At 37.5% G+C, this 19,788-nt stretch overlaps 1 protein-coding gene across 7 annotated transcripts in view; it reads left to right on the forward strand.

Annotated features, from left to right (window-relative positions):
* Nucleotides 1-19,788, forward strand: part of Itprid1 (ITPR interacting domain containing 1) — a 152,663-nt gene that overhangs the window by 51,183 nt on the left and 81,692 nt on the right. For 4 of the 7 annotated variants that reach the window (XM_048786427.1, XM_048786430.1, XM_048786429.1 and 1 more), the window contains exons 2-4: nt 15,689-15,874; nt 17,122-17,170; nt 17,487-17,530. In XM_048786427.1, coding sequence (XP_048642384.1) covers nt 15,712-15,874; nt 17,122-17,170; nt 17,487-17,530 — 256 coding nt within the window. In that variant the 5' untranslated portion in view covers nt 15,689-15,711. The remainder of the gene's footprint in view (nt 1-15,688; nt 15,875-17,121; nt 17,171-17,486; nt 17,531-19,788) is intronic. The other 3 variants (XM_048786425.1, XM_015490081.2, XM_048786426.1) reach the window with 1 other exon arrangement.

The following is a 19,788-nucleotide window of genomic DNA, read 5'->3' on the forward strand; positions in this document are numbered from 1 at the left end:
GCCATTATGTTTTGGAATATTTCTCTTTTCCTTCTGAGACACTGATTACTCTTGCCATAAGACTCTTGTTATATACCCATAGAGCTCAAATGTTATGTTCCATTTTAAAAATCTTTCTTTTCCCTCTGTATTTGAATTTTGATAATTTATTCTTAATTTTTAAAATTACATTATTTATTTATTATAATTTATTATACACAATGGCAGAATGCAATTCATTTCATATTACACATATAGACCACAATTTTTCAAGTCACTGATTGTACACGAAGTATTTCCACACCATTCGTATCTTCATACATGTACTTAGGGTAATGATGTCTAACTCATTCCACCATCATTCCTACCCCCTTCCCCCCTCCCTTCCCCTCCCCTTTGTCCTATCTAAAGTTCCTCCGTTCCTCCCATCCTCCCTCTCCATTGCCATTATAAGTCAGTATCTTCATATCAAAGAAAACATTTGGCCTTTCATTTTTTGGGATTGACTTACTTCACTTAGCATTATATTCTCCATTGATATGGCTGTGTTCCTGTAGTATGCTGTTTTTAAGTCCTTTGGGTATAAACCAAAGAGTGGGACAGCTGGGTCAAATGGTGATTCCAAGTTTTCCAAGGAATCTCCATACTGCTTTCCATATTGGCTGCACCAATTTGCAGTCCCACCAGCAATGTATGAGTGTGCCTTTTCCCCACATCCTCGCCAACACTTATTGTTGTTTGCATTCTTGATAGCTGCCCTTCTGACTGGAGTGAGATGAAATCTTAGAGTAGTTTTGATTTGCATTTCTCTAATTGCTAGAGATGTCGAACATTTTTTCATGTTTGTTGATTGATTGCATATCCTCTTCTGAGAAGTGGCTGTTCAGTTCCTTGGCCCATTTATTGATTGGGTTATTTGGGTCTTTGTGTGTGTGTGTGTGTGTGTGTGTGTGTGTTAAGGTTTTTGAGTTCTTTATATATCCTAGAGATAAGCGCTCTATCTGATGTGCTTATGGTTAAGATTTGCTCCCATTCTGTAGGTTCTCTATTCACCTCACTGATTGTTTCTTTTGCTGAGAAGAAGCTTTTTAGTTTGAATCCATCCCATTTATTGATTCTTGGTTTTAATTCTTGTGATATAGGAGTCTTATTAAGGAAATTGGGGCCTAATCTGGCATGATGGAGATTAGGGCCTACTTTTTCTTCCATTAGGCACAAGGTCTCTGGTTTAATTCCTAGGTCCTTGATCCACTTTGAGTTGAGTTTTGTGCATGGTGAGAGAGTTTTAATTTCATTTTGTTACATGTGGATTTCCATTCACATGTGGATTTTCCCAGCACCATTTGCTGAAGAGGCTATCTTTTCTCCAATGTATGTTTTTGGTGACTTTGTCTAATATAAGATAACTGTAGAATTTCTAAATTCCATTTTCAAGCTCACTTACTTTTTTCTCTGCATCCCAGTTTAATGCTATACCTATCATCCCATCATAAGAATTCTTCATTTCAGTTTCTTTCTTTTTTATTTATTTTTACCTCTAGCATTTAATGTGGGTCTTTGCATCACCGTTTTTCTTCTTTGAAATTATCTATAAACATCCCACCTTTTTTATTATATTTTTTACCGTATTTATTATAGTTATTTTATAGTCTCTGTCTGATAAGTCCACCATTGGGCTATCTCTGAATCTGGTAGTATTGATTGTTTACTCTCTTAATGATGTGTATCATTTTCTTCTTTTTTGTGTGTGTCTTGAAATTTTTTTATTAAATTATAAATGTTGTATGTAAAACCAAAAAAAAAGGAGTAGAAAGTAAATACTTTTTTTATATTCTTAAAAGGGATTATCCCTTCTCTCATCCAGCCACTTACACAGAGTATGGAGTCAGTTTAGTCAATAGTCCTGTTATGTCTTGGATTTATTGTTATTTTCAGTTAGTTTTGCCTCACCATGGCCTTCAGATGATTGAAGGGAGGTCAGAATCCTCCCTTTAGCAGAGATGGGAATCCTAGTGCTTATTGGGTTTGTCTCAAGTTCCGCCTCTAGTCTTAAGCAGACTTCATACATTGGCACCTCAGGGGTATTTCTCTTAGCTCTTCTCATGGCCAGGGAGCTGGTGCCTGTTACTCAGAGTGACTTCTGAAAAGCTGGGGGCATTTTCTCCTGGTTGTCCTGCACCACCAAGAGATGCCAGCAGCCTCTGTTTACCAGAGTCTACAGGGGACTCTGACTCTGCTCTCCTGCCCCTCCCCCAGTCACAGCCTGCTACTGCTTCCTATTTATTGTAGTGCCTAGATGATTTCTTTGAGGGTGTGTTCTCCCCAAAGACTTCAGCAGGCCTGCAGTCTTGAGAGGAGATGGTCTCTTACCTGGTTCCTAGCCTTCTTCTGAGCCAGCTCTCTTATTGACAGTATCCCAGGGAGGGGTAATAATGTACATCTTTTGAGCATGAAGTAGATGCATGCTTAGGTATATTTATCAAAAGGGTTAATGACGCTTATTAAATACAACATATTTGTATTCACTCCTTTTATTTTTCTACGTACTCCATCAAATTCTGGAAGTTTCATATTAAAATCTTTCATTATGATTAAAATTCCCAGTTTCTACTCTATTTCCATCATTTTCTTTTGTTTTATGCATTCAGAAGTTATGCAGTATGAGCGAAAATTCATTACCTATCATTTAGAATGTGGCTACAGTCATGGGCTGGATGATGATGCTCATTTGGATTGCATCTACACCCGTGGTCCAGAAGATCATTTCATCTACAAATGCTATAGCTGTCTTAGTTTGTTTAAGTGCACTCTTATGTTCTCATAGAAACAAAGTCACCTGATGAGGCATTTCTTGGAGTGCATCCCTGTCACTGAGCCACACCTGAGTGTATTCTTATAATATGATAAATGTATTAGTCATTCTTAATACTTTTTACCTAGAATTCCATTTTGTTTTAAATTAATATTGTTTTTTAAAAGCTGCGATTTTTCTGAAGATACAGTTTTCTTCATTTTCACCTTTCCTCTTTTTGTTTTTAAATAAAGATATCTCTTATAAATGCTAGCAGCAGTATACTGTAAAAAAAATCCCAATAAATATTGTTTATCACCTAATATGTAAATTTAATTCATTTATATTTATTATTATTATAGACATATAAGGACTTATTGTTACTATCTTATTTTTTATTATGATACAATGTTGGAGATTCAATGTTAGAGATATAATGTCGAAGATTTCCACTAGGAATCTTAACAATAATAAAGAAGACAAGTAGATAATGTGTCACGTAATTGAAAATTTAGGCAAAATAAGCAAACTCTTAGGAAAATACACCTTGCCAAAATTGGTACAAATAAAAAGAAAATCTAGATAGTATTATAATTAAAAAATGAGTCCATAATTACAAATTTTCCACAAAGGAAAAGTCAGGTACAGACTACCTCACTAATCAACACTTTCAAACATATAAGAAATAAATCCTACAATCTAAAATTCATCCAGAGAGTAGAAATGAGGAAACATTTTACAATTTATGAAGCTAAAATGTTTTGCTACTAAAATTTGACAAGAACATTATAATAAAGAAAAATACTGGGGCTGGGGATGTGGCTCAAGCGGTAGCGTGCTTGCCTGGCATGTGTGCGGCCCGGGTTCGATCCTCAGCACCACATACAAACAAAAATGTTGGGTCCGCCAAATACTAAAAAATAAATATTAAAATTCTCTTTCTCAATCTCTCTCATTCTCTCTAAAAATAAAAAGAAAGAAAGAAAGAAAAATACTGGCCAATCTCATTTATTAACAAGGAATTTAAAAAAAAAAGCCCTAAGCAAAATATTAGCAAATTGAGTTCAGTGGAGATATAAAAATGATAGTACATCATGACCCAGTTAACTTTATTTTAGGATTGCAAGATTGGTATAACATTAAAAAATAAGTAAATATAATGTACTATGTTTACAGAATAAAATAGAAGTAGCTCATGATAATCTTGGTGGGAAAAAAAATTGATAAGAATCAACCCATTCTTAGAATTTCTAAAAAAAATAAAACAGCAAACTGGAATAAAATACTTAATGTAGGATTAAAGAATGCTGTAAAATTATATGACTAGGGCTGTGGTTATGGTTCAGTCGTAGAGTGCATTGCCCAGCACATGTGAGGCACTGGGTTTGATCCTCAGCAACATGTAAAAATAAATAAATAAATAAAATAAAGATATTGTGTCCATATACTTTTAAAAAAATCTACAAGAAAAACATCTGAAAAATATAAAATATGAAATCTTCCCTCTATGCTTGGGAGAGAAATAAGGATATCTAAACTGGTTGATAGTTTGTGCATGTAAACCACATCTCCCCATTTTTTCCAAATACAGTGTTCATTCTATAACCTAAATACCTCAAAATCACATCCTATGCTGCCCAGTGCTGGACACCTACCTGTCTAATGATCACACCTGGTCTGTGACTTTATACAGATCCAGAGCTCCACTGACTAACATGTCACCAATAATTTTTAAACTTATGTTTCTGAGTCATCTCCCAAACCCTCAGTTGATATCCTGTATGTCCCTATTTCCCTGGTCTATTCTTCTTGCCCTTCATAATCTCTTGCAATGGTAGGGACAAGCAGTTTTGAATTTGCTGTTAGAGATTGAGGAGCAAAACATTATCAGGAATGTTGGGAATGGGGAGATAAGCTACTGGTTGGAAGAAGCTGCTGATGACCATTTTTGAAGTGATTGGTCATGCAAAGGTATTTCAAGCAAGGAATGAGATGTAGCTAGAATTAAAACTGACCACTATGGCTCCTTCTCCTTTGCTCTTAACAAGATCCTATGGTTGAGTTGGTGGCTTCTAGTCATGAATCTGGGATGCTATGAAGTAGGCTCACATTTAAGACTCTTTCAATGAAATGGATAATTGCAATTTTTAGAACAGAATCTCAATGTAGGAAAGCAACCTAGGGTGATTCACATCCATGTGCCTTAATTCAGGAATATCTTCAGCAATACACAGTAGCCAACATTTGAGTATATGGATTTTATCTGCGATAAACTTTGTCTTCTCTATTTAATCAATAAGGTAAAAAGTTGTACTATCATCATTTTCTCTTGATTATAAGGAATAAGATCTCCTACCCTTTCCATATTCCCTGAGATTTTTATGGTTATGATCAGGGTGAGAAAGGAAGGATGGTGACATATTTGATGACAGAGGAGTAAAGAGTACTTCTAGAATTTGTCTCTGAAATAATTCAAGTAGAAAAGAAGATTTAGACAGAGCTCTTTAATCTCTTCTTGCCCCCAGCTCTTTCTTTGTTTTTCAGACCAAGTACTTTCTCATTTATGTAATTCAGAGTTTTAGCATCATAATGGTCTCTATGGGACTGAGATATGATGCAGGTTTTTTGTGGGACAACATATTTTTTTAAACTTGAAAGGTATTCACTTAATGATCTCAAAGTGAATTGTTTGACTATTCTCTTCATGCATATTTTTGTCTTATATACATAAACTTTACTTTTAGAGCAGTTTTGGGTTCACAATAAAATCTGCTAGAAGGTAGAGAACATTCCCTTACCCTACATCTGTATAACTTTCCCTATTATCAATATACCCCACCAGAGAGGTACAATTGTTATCATTTGTGAGCCTGATTGACACATCATTATCACCCAAAGTCCATGATTTACTTTAGAACTCACTCTGGTGTGATACATTCTGTGGGTTTGAACAACTGCATGATGTTGTGTATTTATTATTATTGAATACACAGAGCAGTTTCACTGCCCTAAAAGCCCTCTGTGCTGACCCTATTCATCTCTTTTTCTCCCCTAATCCCTGGCAACTATTAATATTTTATTACTTCCTAGTTTAGCTTTTTTCCAGAATGTTATGTAATTATAATATTAATAATAATACAGTATGTAGCATTTTCAGATTGGCTTCTTTCATTTAATAATATGCATTTAAGGCTTCTCTATGTCTTTTCATGGCTTGATAGCTTATATCTTTTTAGCACTGGATAATTCTCTGTTTTCTGGATATACCATAGTTTTGTTTTTTTTTTATCCATTTACCTACCAAAGGCCATCTTGGTTGCTTCTAAATTTGGGCAATTATTAATAAAGCTACTGTAAGCATCTAGTTGCAAGTTTTTGTATGGAAATAGTTTTCAAATCTCTAAATACGTAACAAGAAGCACAACTGCTAGCTGTCATGGCAAGAGTGTATTTAGGGTGGCAAGAAACCACCAACTCATCTTCCAAAGTGGCTGCACTGGTTTGCATTCCCACCAGTAGTGAATGGGAGTTCCTGTTGCTCCACAACTTTGCCAGCATTTGGTGTTATCACTGTTCTGAACTTTGGCCACTTTAATAAGTATATAGTAGTATCTTGACACTTGAATTTCTCTGGAGTATCTTTTTCAAATGCTTACTTTCCATCTATATATCCTTTCTGCTGGGGTGTCACCTAAGGTCTTCCACCATTTTTTTTTAAGTTTTAAGAGTTCTAAGGATATTTTGGATAACATGGATAACATTCTTTTTTTAATTTTTTTTTTTTTTTTTTGTACTCAGGGGAGTACTCTGGACCACATCTCCAGAACTTTTTATTTTTTATTTTGAGACAAGGTCTTGCTAAGTTACTATGAGCCTCAATAAGTTGTTAAGGCTAGCCTCAAACTTGCAATTCTCCTTCCTCAGCCTCATGAGTCACAGGGATTGCAGGCACATAACCACCACACCTGGCTGGATAAGAGTCTTTTACTAGATAAGTCTTTTGCAAATATTTTCTCCCAATATGTAGCACTTCTTTTTTCATTCTCTTGACAGTATCTTTCATGGGACAGAATTTTTTTATTTTATCAAAGTCAAACTTATCATTTCTCTCTTTCTTGGGTTATGCCTTTGGTATCATATCTAAAAATTCATCACCAAATCTAGATTATCCAGGTTTTCTTCTGTTATTTTCTGGAAATATTATATTTCCACATTTCACTTTTAGGTCTGTGATTCACATTGAATTAATTTTTATGAAGGGGATAAGACCTGTGTCTAGATTTTTCTTTTTTGAATGTGGATATCCAATTCTTCTAGCAGCATTAGGTTAAAAGACTACCTTTCCTCCCTGGTGTTGCCCTTGCTCCTTTGCTGTCTATAACTATATCTCTTTCTGTGTCTCTCTATTTTTATTCTATTGATATATTTTTGATTCCAGTATAGTGTTGAGAAAGAATGTAAAAGGAGATATTTTTGCCTTGTTCTTGGTCATAGTGAGACAGATTCAAGTCTCTCACCCACAAAATATGATGTTACCTGGAAGGTTTTTATAGATATTGCTTTTCAAGTTAAAGACTCATAGTTGACCAGTCATTTTTTAAAAGATAGTAAGAAAGGTACACCAAAGGAATAGAATCCAACTAAAGGAAGAGTTTAAGAGAAATAATCACCAGATAAAATGATTTGTGATTTTATTAGGTAACATTAAAGTAGACATCTGTCCAAAGCCACTTATCAGCAACCTTTTGACGAAATGAATGCTGTAATTATTTACATGTATTTCAGTTTCCTTATCTGGAAAGTTCAACTACCCATTACCCCATTTTCAAGGACCCGGACCACAATTTCCCCTTCTAAGAAGACTATTCTTACCTTTTAAAATTAAAATTTCCCCTTTAATATTTAAGAACCATTGTTTATACTTCTGTCAAAAGGCAAATTATACTTCATCCCATAGAATAGTTAACAATTACCATTTTGGGGGCTGGGGCTGTAGCTCAGTGGTAGAGTGCTTGCCTAGCTTGTGTGAGGCACTGAGTTTGAGCCTCAGCACCATATAAAAATAAATAAATAAAATAAAGGCGTAGTGTCTATCTATAGCTAAAAATATTCTTTAAAAAGTGCCATTTTTCATAATCAACTCTAAGCTCCTCAAAGATTCCTGTACACAGCACTCAGATATTTAATTGAATTAAATTGGAAGATATCATTATTCAATTCATTTAATTTTTAGTAGGTTATTTATACAATGTACTTTATGAGCAACTTCTAATGCATGATCCTGTGCCTGACATGACAGAAACTACACAGATGAGTAAATCACAGTTCCCACCTGCTGAGAACATACAGTCCAAGGTTAGAAGCATTCATTCATTCATTAAACCATCTATTGCTCATCACCTGCTATTACCCTTGTCCTAGACTGAACACCATGGATACAAAAGGTCATGGTCCATGCCTTCAAGGAGTTCCATTAGTTGGTAAGAAAGGCAAGTTTAATAAGTCATTCTAAATGTGAAGACTGTTATAATAAAGGTTTACATAGGTCACTATGGGTGCCAGAAGAAGACTGCGGTACAGAGAGATGAAGAGACTAGGAGACTAGGTCCCATAGAATAAGTTTCATTTGAGTTCCATGAAACTGTATCCAGGATAGAGAAGGAGCGTGCTTCTAGAGGGATTTGTATCCAGTGCTATCAGAGAGGAGGATGCATTTGTGAATTAGTAGCTGTCTGCATTCAGAATAAGGTGAATGTGAAGAACTTAAATTGTAGTGATGTTGGAATAGAAGATGAGCAGTACTTCACAGATGTTCCCTCATCCAGCCACTCTTCCTTGCTAGCATGAGGCAAAGAAAATGTTGAAAAGGGAAGAGTAAAAATGGTGAGGACAAAGAAGAGAATCATCAAGAAAGAAAAATCAGTTTAAAGTTGGACAAGATCAAGGACTGGATCCAGGCTAGCTGTGGAGAAGCAGTGGGTCCAACTTCACCAACTTTGAAGTTACTTCAAGTTTCCGGGAAGCTGTCTATATAGTTCTTCATTTAATAATCCTTTGCTTAATTTTACAAGCAAAAGATGAAAACTGCAAGTTCAGGAAGACTGACTTTGGGATCCAGCTTGGGCACAGCTGCCTTTTCTTTAAACTCAGCTTGCTCCCAAATGGCAGGAGTGAGTACCCTTCACATATTTCATGGTGGGAGGAAGCCACCCACAGAACAAGTCATCACAGACTGCTTGTTCCTCCCAGCAGAGTGTTGACAGAACACTCCATTCCCCAGGCTCTGCCTCTACTGCACTGAGTCACTTGGAAGTCCTGACAAGTGTTTGTGGGACTTCGCCACTTGGATAGGAAGGGGGAGCAGAAGGGCAATTCCTGGCTTCACTCTGTTGCTTCGTTTTTCAGTTTTCCAAACTTATGAGTAACAAAAACAATGCTTTCTTCTTGTTGTTTTTATAATTTTGAAGAATATAACTTTAAAATATTTTAAAATGTGAGCTCCATTGATCAGATATTAAGCAGTCCATGTGGACTCTGGAAACAGAATAATGAACTTATGGAATCATCTTATTTCATCCAATTATCTCATATTATGCAAAAGGAAATAGCATTCGGAGAGAACTTGAAAGCACATGCCGGATGTCATATAGCCAATTGGTAACTCTTTGTTGATTAATGAAAATTAACTTACTTTTTTGTTTTGCGGGTGATCGATTCAGAACTTTCATCTGCTTGTTAGCTGTTAGGGAGCATATAAAAGGAGCTAAAAGACCGTGTTTATTCAGATAGTTGTTTTTCAAAAGGTTGAAGAGGCACTCACCAACTGATTCATCAGAAAATTATGCTAGAGAATGGAGAAAGTATTGTATGCATGTGTGTGTGTGGGGGGGTGTGGGTGTGAGTGTGTATGTGTGTGTGTGTAGGTCAATAATCTCATCATTTTTTCTAATTCAGACCTACTGTCCATTACTCCTTGATGCTGTGAACTATTTCTGGCAAATTTGTAGTAGCTGCACTTCCTGATAAATTGTTTAACTACCAAATACTAAACTAACCTTAATTATGTCATAATCAGATTTTCTTTGCGGTTTCTCAGTTCCTTTTGGTATTCATGTAAAGACCCAGCCATTCAACAAACATACAAGAGTACCTTTTCCCTGTAGTTATATAATATGAGCTAAAATCTCTATCCTGAAGAAATTCTTAGGGTGGTTAAATTGAAGTGTAAATAAAGATTTATAAATCAAAGTAAAATACCTTAATATTGAACCATGGAATTATCGAAGAACAATTAAAGTTATGCTCACTTGGAGAGAGCATGTGAATGGAGGGGATTGTGGATAGCTAAAGTTTGAGGTATAGAACATATAAAATTTAGAGGTCAGAAAGGGGAAAACCAGCCAGCGAGTTTGAGAAGAAAAAGCTTTGAGTGAGATAGGAAGAAATTTTGGAGGGGAAGATGCTAAAACTCAAATTAATAGAGTATTTCCATTAAACAGAAGTGATCAATTATATCAAACGTTGCCAAAATTTCTAAAATGAAAGAAACTGAGAGTTGGCCACTAGAGTGCTGATTCAGGTGGGTTGTGGAGTGAAAGGCGTGGTCGGCTCTGTAGATGGGAGCCTCTTACTATGATCCAAGTGTAACTACAAGTTCTGGTTCATATCAGTAGTAAAGGTAGTTTGCTTGAGATCTATTGTAAGGGGATCTCTCTTTTTTAATGATTTAATGTGAGATATGAAAGGAACAGAGAAATCAAAGAAGACTTGTAAGTTCTTGACCCAGCAACCGTCTTGATGGTGATGCCATTCATTGAGATAGCCACACTGGAACAGAGGCAAGTGTGTTAGAAGGTAAACAGTAGGCAAGGAAATGACAAAGAATTCAGTGCAACATATTCAAGTTTGTCTAAATACATCCAAGTGAAAATATCAAGTAAGCCATAATCTGAATTTCTGAGGCTGGACCAGATTTGGAAATGTGAATTTGGTGGATTATTTGCACAGGTAATGCAATCTTCCAGAAAGACCATAGGAATGACATTCTAAAATTTTCAGTAAAATAAAAGACAATGTTCTGGATGGTGACAACTCCTTAGGATGATGCATATGCTTCTAGGGACAGAGAAAACAAAGTCTGAAAGCAGCAATGAAGAGCATAGAGGAAATTTATATCACCTCCAAGAATATGGCAAGATTATATGATAGGAAAAAAAGTGTCACAACTTGAGAGCAGCAAAGGAAGACATGTCCAGATTTCAATTAGAGAAAGGAGATGAAGGCACTGTCAATGAAGAGGTTAGAACAGAGGGGACTTGGTGGATGGCAATGAATGAATTCCAGAGGGCACAGGGGTTAGAAGAGTCCAGGAGGGATGGTAGATTGGCTCAATGAGGTAATGTAACTGCCACGTGAGCATGACCCAAGAGAATGATGATTACTCCTGGGGTCTCCAGTTTCCTTGAACTGTCAGCCTCTCAGTACTGAACTTTTAGTTTGTAGAAATGAGTAAGTAATGTTAAGGCTCATGATAATCATCTTTTTGAGAGCATGAGTTCTGGGGCTACCTTTATAAACTTCTAGGAGTGGCACCATAGCTGGAAAATGGGCAGGTTTTACTGGAGCACGTAGACTTCTTTTAGATGCTGCTATTGGGGAAGACACTGGCTACAGAGGATGGAAGGGGTAAGGCAAGCTGGACAGTGTTGGGGACCTTAAAAAGGACTGAAGAGGGGCTGTGATGAGGAAGATCCATAGAGGAGACATGCAGGTTGTTGGGAGTCGCCCGGCTCCAAAGACTAACTTCCCCATCCCCCAAGAAGAGCCGTCCAATGTTGAGCCCTGCTGGCTCACATGATCCTTACCCACCAATCAGAAAGCACCCCAGCCAACTGTCAAACTGTTCAACCATTAAACTGTTATAATTGTCAAACCACCCCCGGCTCTATAAATGTGCAGAGCTGTTCCTCAATAAACGGGCATTTTCTCCAAAGGCAAGCCTTGATCGTTCTTTCAAAGATACTGTTAGAGATCCCTTGTGGGCCCAAAATGTCTTGAGGTTGTTCTCCCCTTATGAGATTCTATTCCTGACCACAGAGATTATTCAGAAGCGGTGGCCAAGGCCAGCACAACATCCTATGATTATAACCTTGAAATTAAGTACATAGTTGAAGGAAGTTCAAGACTGTTCAGAACCTCTAACTCTACCCTCAGGAAGATATGCAATTTCATGGTCACAGAAAACCTCTATTCTTATAGCCCCCAAATATCTCTTCATTACCCAAACTAAGCAATCTGGAGACAACACAGGTTATCCATAAACTAATAATGTCGAATCTATCTTCTATGAGAAAAACTCTTCATGGGTCGGTGAATCTTCTTTCCTTGGCAATTCTTGAACACGATAATGATACAAGGAAACAGAAAAGAGAAGGAAAAAGAAAGAAAACTGACAAATATGAGTATCGATTGTTTTATATACATTTTCCATTAATTTTTCCAAACAACCCTTTGAAGTGGTTATTTTATATCTACTACAGATATTAAGGAATAGATGAGCATAGATATTTGAAAATTCTCTTAAGATGTCAGAACGCAGCAGAGCTGAGATAAAAATTAAGAGTTATCTGATCTGAAAACTCTTGCTCTTTTATGGTTGGCACATGTAATATCTGATGAAAAACTCATTTGTTAAATGATGCAGGAATTTTCAGAGGTGAAATGATTAGATTATAGAGCTGTACCCTCACTATTGAATTAATCTATTTGATGGATTAATAATTTGGATGACTACTGGTGGTTGTAGGCAGGTGGAGCATGGCTAGAGGAAGTAGGTCACCTTATAGGATGTGTCCTAGGACTATATGTTGTCCCTGGATTCTCTCTCTTTCTTGGATTCCTGGCTGACCTCTGGCAAGCCCTTCCACCATGATGTTCTGCCTTACCTCAGACCAGAGCAATGCAGTTGGCCGTCCATGGCCTGAGGCTCTGAAACTGTGAGCCCAAAATAACTTTTCCTCCTCAGTATTATTCTTGTCAGGTATTTTAGTCATAGTGACAAGAAACTGACTACCACACTGGCCAAGCTAACTGGATGTTCCTTTCCCATGTAACCAAGCAATTCACTAAACAGAGTATTTACCCTGGGCCAAATGTTGCACTGGAATCTATGGAGAAAACATAGAACACAGTCCCTGTTCTCTCAGTATATGAATGCCTTGTTTGGCAAGACAACCCATCTGCATAGAGGTACAAAAAAGATGAACCCCAATGGACAAGAATGTAATGATTGTCACTGTTTAAATTTCAACATATCAAGTTCTATGATTTCATTGTGCACTGAAGACTCCATGGTATAAAGGAGCAGGTATGGATAAACTTGGTCTAGTTCAAGAAAACATGAGGCAGGGTCAATTTAACAAAGTTAATTGTCTTCTCGTGTTGATTATTTATAAAAAATTGAAAACTTGATAACATTTTGATGCATTTCATTTTCTTTGTTTTCAGTAATTAGTGTTTTTCTTTTATAAAATGAAGGTTTTTATGATTATATAATTTTGCATTTTTAAAAAATTAAAATGACAATATAAGCAATTTCCCCCCATTACTAGATACACACACACCACACACACACACACACACACACACACACAAGGATTGATGAAAGTATAGTAGTCAGAATAGAAGGAACAGAAGTACAGGGGAGAACCTGATCCAGGATGAGGGTGCCACTTTGGGCCAAGTCAGAGCTGGCAAGAATTGGGCTCCAAATGGTCCTGGGGACTGAGGGGTTAACTAGAGGAGTTGGCAGAGGTCATATGCCAGAATGCTGCCTGTCTATCCTCTGGGCAATTCAGGGTTGCCACCTGATCCAAAGGGCTGCTCTGGGGAGCCACGTGAGTGGATGCCAAAGGAAGGTCATTCAAGCATCAGAGAATCCATTTCCAGAAGCAGATTTGTTTACTAACTGGGAAGGCATCCATTGAAACAGAGGGAACAAAAGAGTTTTTCTTTACAAACCAGTCCCTGACCCTTGCCTTTAGCAAGGTTTCCCCCTTTTCTTTGGCAGCCTTTATTCTGCTCTGTAGCCAAGTACAACTGAGCTGGCAGAGAGCTTACCCTCTCTGGTTGTGCAAAGCTAGAGGCTGAGGTCAGACTTGCCATTGTAGAATAGGAGTTTTGGGACATGCAGATAAAGTAGAGCTTTCATTTAAAATTTTAACAAACTTTTATGTTATATATGTGGAAAAGCAATAGCTGGATTAAAATTTAACATTATGGTACTCTCACCTGCTTCTTGTCCCTTCTCTTTACAATGCAAAGTCTCTCCTACTAAATAGAAATTAAAATTTGTATAGTTCACTATCAGAGGCTCTTCCTAAATTTAACTTCCTAAAATTGACTAGCTAACTTGTTTATTGTCAGTGTCGATTGCAGCTGCCCACCTTTTGCCCTATGTTTTAGCTAACTGAAATTTTTTAGTTGTTGCTTATTTTGAATGTAAAATTAGCAGCCATCACAGTTATCATTATTTTTTCAGCAATTTACAAATATACAGTATTTATACTGTGTATTTATACTTCAACAATGTTTGCATTTGAATATATAAAGCACATAAAGAAACTGCGACTGCTAGTTGCATCTAGAATGTTCATCTATACTTAAAAGAGAATAGTCAGATGTTTATAAAAAATCAGAATGGTTTACCTTTCTTAAAATGATTAAAAATGATGGTTTACATGTATGTCATGTTAACAGTGATTGTGCACCAGTGTAGGGTGTGAGGAATGCTGAAGTGGTGTTGGGATCTTTGGCTATTTCTCTAAACCTGAAGAAAACACTAAAGCAAATTCAAATATATGCCTGTAAAGAATTGAGCCAGAAAGTGTGAAGGCTAGTTGAGTCTGAGCCCTAGCCCTGTTTATTTTTCACATGTTAATTTAGTACGTCTTGTGTGCCAAAAATTCAGTCAAATACTAAATACACAAATGAGGAAGGGAATACCTCTTGTTCTCAAGGTGCTTATAGTCAGGGGAAATTGAACAGTTTATATAGCTGCTCTAAGCTCTGGTCTCCTGCTCTAAGTCTATGATAAGGAGGTTCATAAAAGTCAAATTAGATAATAGGAACCATTAATATTTCTTGTGCCAGGTGTATCATATATTCATTAGCTCTAATTGTCCCAAGATAGTACAGTCTCGGACTATGACTGGAGTGCCTCTATTTGAATCCTAGTTGGCTGTATGGCTTTGGCTATGCAACTTAATCTCTCTGTTCTTCAATTTACTATAAACTGTGACAATTATGTAACTTCTTTCACTGAAGATTGTACCTTCTGTAATAGATTATAGAATTCAGCACAGAAGCTAGCACACAATAAATATGCCACTGAAGTTAACTATTATTAAAATTCAGTACAATGTACCCCAAAATAAGGGGGTGAGAGAGAGACTATGCAATTTATACAAAACCACACAATAATAAGTTGTAGAGATGACTCTCAGCCAAAATCAATCTGTTGCCAAAACCTTCATTTCCACCCATCATTTTGGGTCTCTAAAAATATTTTTAGAAATGTAACTGTTGGATAACTTTGAAGACTATTTATAGATGGCTCCTCAAGTCCAATTTCTTTACTCTCCATCCACATCCCAGACCACCAAATTGAATCCTTTACGTGTGGATGTGGCGTGGTGACTGGCAAGGCCAAGTTGGTCCCTGTTCCCCAGCTGTTGGTTCATGGAGAGGAAACCATTCCACCAACTTGAGATCAGGAGTTTGGCCCCCATGGCCGAGCCAGGCTCCCATGTGACTGTGGAGCTGGACCACGCACTGGACCACAAGCATCCTGACCTACTCCCTTGCACTGAGCAGACCTAAAAGTTATTCACTGCATGTTATTTGCTTGTGTGATTTAAGTTAGTTTGCAGAAATACCCTCTTATGATGGCGGAGAGGCCGCGAGGACCTGACAGACCACAAGATGGCCAGGAAAAGAGCAAGAGACGGATCCTGAGGTACACCAAGAGGGCATGGGCTCCTCTAGATGAGCAGCTGTTTCCTGGCTCTGAGGAGGAAAGTCAGACGGTCACCATCCCCCTGCTAGGTGAGAAGGGCACTCAGGGCTATTCTTAAAAGGCCCTTCTGGGGGTGGCAAAGGATCAGGGCTTTGGGTTGGAACAAGGGCTTGGCTTTGAGGAAACCAGTGTTTCTGACTTAATGCCAGATCATTCTATAAAATGGACACTCTGGTTTTCCACAAAGATTCAAACCACGGAGACTGAACAGAAGTTGACCAACTAAGGAATGAACTCTACTTCCTTTTCATTCCAGCACCCCCTCATCCCAAGTCTCAGGGACTTGAGAGCTGAATGGGATCCAAGTTTGTTTCAGAACATCATTTTATTGAAAGGTTCTTGGGGTCTGGCATGAGACATTAACAATAATGTTAATAATTTGAAGGGTGATAAATAGAAAATACTTCTCCCTCCCCTTCCCGAGATGTAACTGTTGGATAGTTTTTTTTTTTTTCTTTTCCCATTAGCTAATTTATTCTGTCCTTAATATTACCTTGATTGAAGAACAAACACACCTCTAAGGCCACTGGCTTTTGGTTTGGCTGACACCTTGTGAGGAGGATAATTCAGGTGCCCCAGTGTTAGGAGAAAATCAAGGGAGATCAGCCCAGGGTAGATAATAGCCAACGAGAACAGAAACAAATATTTAATAAGAAATGTTGCCTTTATATCCTTTCTTTATGCCTTCTGACTTATCTTTTGAGCCAGTGCTAAAAATCCACCTTAAAGACTGGTGCTTTTTTAACACAGGGTGCCTTTGGCAATCCTGGGATTCTAGTGCAATTTGTCCCTGGAATGAATGCAAATTTCGTTTCTAACCTGGCAGAGAACTCCTTGCAAATAAACATCACTGGCTGCCTGCCTTAGGTAAATGTAGTGATTCAATCAGGAGAGGCTCTGTGGTGATTTACACCCCAAAGAGAAAGACAAAACTCTCATATTCTTCTGTACCCTTTCTATTCACACCAGGTAATTTAAACATTATTCTAGCATCTTTTGCTCTAGACTGATTTATTTTTCTCCTCTTTAACATTTTCTTTAATTTTTCCTTAGTTTCAGTCCTTTGGCAAGTTTACACACTCTTCTCAGGAAAGGATGATTATGGAAAACAGGAGGTTGTACCTTCAGGGATAAAAAAAAATGAATATGCTTATAGAAACATGTGACTAAATATGTAGGGAATTGAGCTTTTGAGTGATGACTGGATGATACAGTGGAGTCATTTGAGCTGGTGGTGGTGCTTTGACTAACTGTGCTGTTTCTTTCTCATTTATAGAAGATTCCAAACAGGAAAGTATCCAGCAGTGGCTAGACTCTGGATTCTTGTAAGTGTTTCTTTGTGACTTCTATATTTCTCTTGCAAAGATCCATGACAACCATTTGGGTAACCCTGACTGGACAAGGTGGGATGCTCATATTCACTAGGTACTTGAAGGATTATCCTATTATTGCAAAAGATTTATATCAATTTAAAAGTACAAAAGAAAATGCTGTTTGAATCCCTGACTGTTCACTGGTTTCCAAAGGTCCTCTTTCCATAAAATCTAACTGCATTCACACATGTCAGTTTAATTAAAAAGCAATTTCGTACAGTTTGCTTGCCTACATTGTTTGACTCACAGTTCTTTTGTTTTTTTACAGTGTCTCTGTAAATGAAAACTTTCAACAAGTCACCGATCATACTGGTAAGACAAGAGAACCCAGAACAGTTATAGTTTGTGGTGCTGACAATGAGATGTATGTGTGAACGTGTCAATGTGAGAATTATCAGAGGTTTCTAGAAATGGAACAGACCTCAATCCTTCTGTTTGATTAATAAGACAGACTCAGAAGGCAGAATGGGTAGTTGTCTTCTGAGCACCAGGTTAGGGACTGAAATCAGGGCTCCTGTCCTATCATCACTTAGACTATAGCAAGACACTTGCTGGTTTCTATGAAGATGTTTGCAGGGATATAATTGTGGAAATAATTTGAATTTCCCTTGTACTGTATTGTACCTTTATTTCTTAATATAGCCTCTATTTTTGGTCTCAAAATTACACTTACATTTTTTCTCTCATGATACATTTGTTCTAGGGAAGAACAAATGACTAAATCCTAAAGCAAACAATGCAAGTATTTATGAGGCAAAAAAAAAAATGTATGACATTTGTCTTGCTGAGATTTGATAAGAACATTATAAAAAGAAAAAGAAATTTAATTACAGGTCTCACAGATTTCATCTTTCATACATGAAATTTCATATTTCATAGAATCTGAGATCTCTCAATTACATAATGTACTTATAATTATCATTCAGATAGATTAAAATAAAAGCCTGTTGGTAAATGAAAGGCATCCTGATTTTGTAGATATTAAAATGTGAAAAATATGTTTTAAAATTGATTCCATGTCATAAAGAATGCATGTGAGAAAAAAAATTGACATAAATTAGAAGTTCAATGATTAGAAGGGAAAATGATCAGTCTAGTAGTAACTAACTTTGCTGGTTTTAATTCTCTCACTCACTTCCTCTATGGAGATTTTAAGTGAAGTTTGACCATTGTCTACAAAACAGCTTGTATTTATAATTTTTTTTTACTTAAAAAATTCCTCAGGATATTAATGAAATTTCCTTCCTCACCAAGTTTTCACTTTTCTTTAATATCAAAGTTCCATGATATCTAAAGTTCCAATAAATCAGATTGAAATACCCCTCTATTCATAATAGCTCAGGCTCAAGGGAAAAAATGCAAGAATTTAAGAAATCCAGCTGGGTATTCGATGGCCCTGACATTGTCTCTTGCCCTGGTGCTGGTGAGAGCCTCGCACTGGTTCTGGGGTCATCAGTAACTGTGTTAACATTGTCACTTCCCCCAAATTAAAGTCAAATCATGGCCTTGCTTCCAGAACCAGGTCAACAGACGACAAAGGCACAGACAGGATAGAACCACCTGGAGGAAAACAGGGCCATCAGCAAGGCTAAGCTCCGAGAGGCCCAGCTTAGATTCGGCAGCTCTTTCATCTCCAGCAAGACTTTTAATAATAATCGAATCGCTTCTTACAAGTTTAACTGAGCCTTTCCCTTGGCAAGCCCTTTGCTCATTGATCATATATTAAACTCAGCAGCTAGGATGGGAATATGGCTAGTTCTCATTTCTGCTTCGCAGATGAAGAATCTGGGCACAGAGTGGTCTAGGGCCATGATTTTTGGTCACAGCTGGTTAGAGGCAGGTGGAGGAACTGGAGGCCCAACCTTCCATGAGCCCCTCCATGCACTGGCCTCGGCCAGGATGCAAGAGCTGCACACCGAGCTCAAGGAAGCCCAGAGTCACCTGGGAAATGTGGGTGTGGGCTCTGTATGGAAAACTGGTCACCAGAGGTCATGGAAAGGGTATCAGGGAGAAAAATGGTGGTGGAAGGTAAAGGAAGTTCAGAGGAGGAAAGGTGTCACTACTGGAGAAATTATCCTGCCAACTCTTAAAATCCTGATAGGATGCCAAGTGAACGTGCAGAAGGTTGTCAGGGCAGCCATAACAAATGAGTTCTAACCTGATGCTTAAAACACAAGAAATTTATTCTCTCAAAGTTACGGAGGCTGGACGTCCAAAATCAAAGTAGCAGCAAATCCTTCTCCCTCTGGAGAATCCTCCTCTGCCTCTTCCTCATTCCTGGTGGCTCCTGAAAATCCTTGGTATTCCTTGGCTTGTGGTTGAATCATTTTGTTCTGTCTTCACAAGGCCTCTTCTCCCTGTGTGTCTTCTCTTCTTCTGAGAACACAGGTCATTGAATTTAGGACCCACCCTAACCCAGCATGAACTCATCTTGATTAATCATACCTGTAAAATCCCTATTTCTAATTAAGCCCATCTTTAGAGGTTCTGGAAGGAAATGAAATTTGGGGGAACATTACTAAACTCACTCTAAGTGGAATTTATTTTGAGGCTTCTTCCTCATTGATTAT

Source organism: Marmota marmota, unplaced genomic scaffold (assembly GCF_001458135.2).
Source record: "Marmota marmota marmota unplaced genomic scaffold, marMar, whole genome shotgun sequence".
In the NCBI taxonomy this organism is placed as follows: Eukaryota; Metazoa; Chordata; class Mammalia; order Rodentia; family Sciuridae; genus Marmota; species Marmota marmota.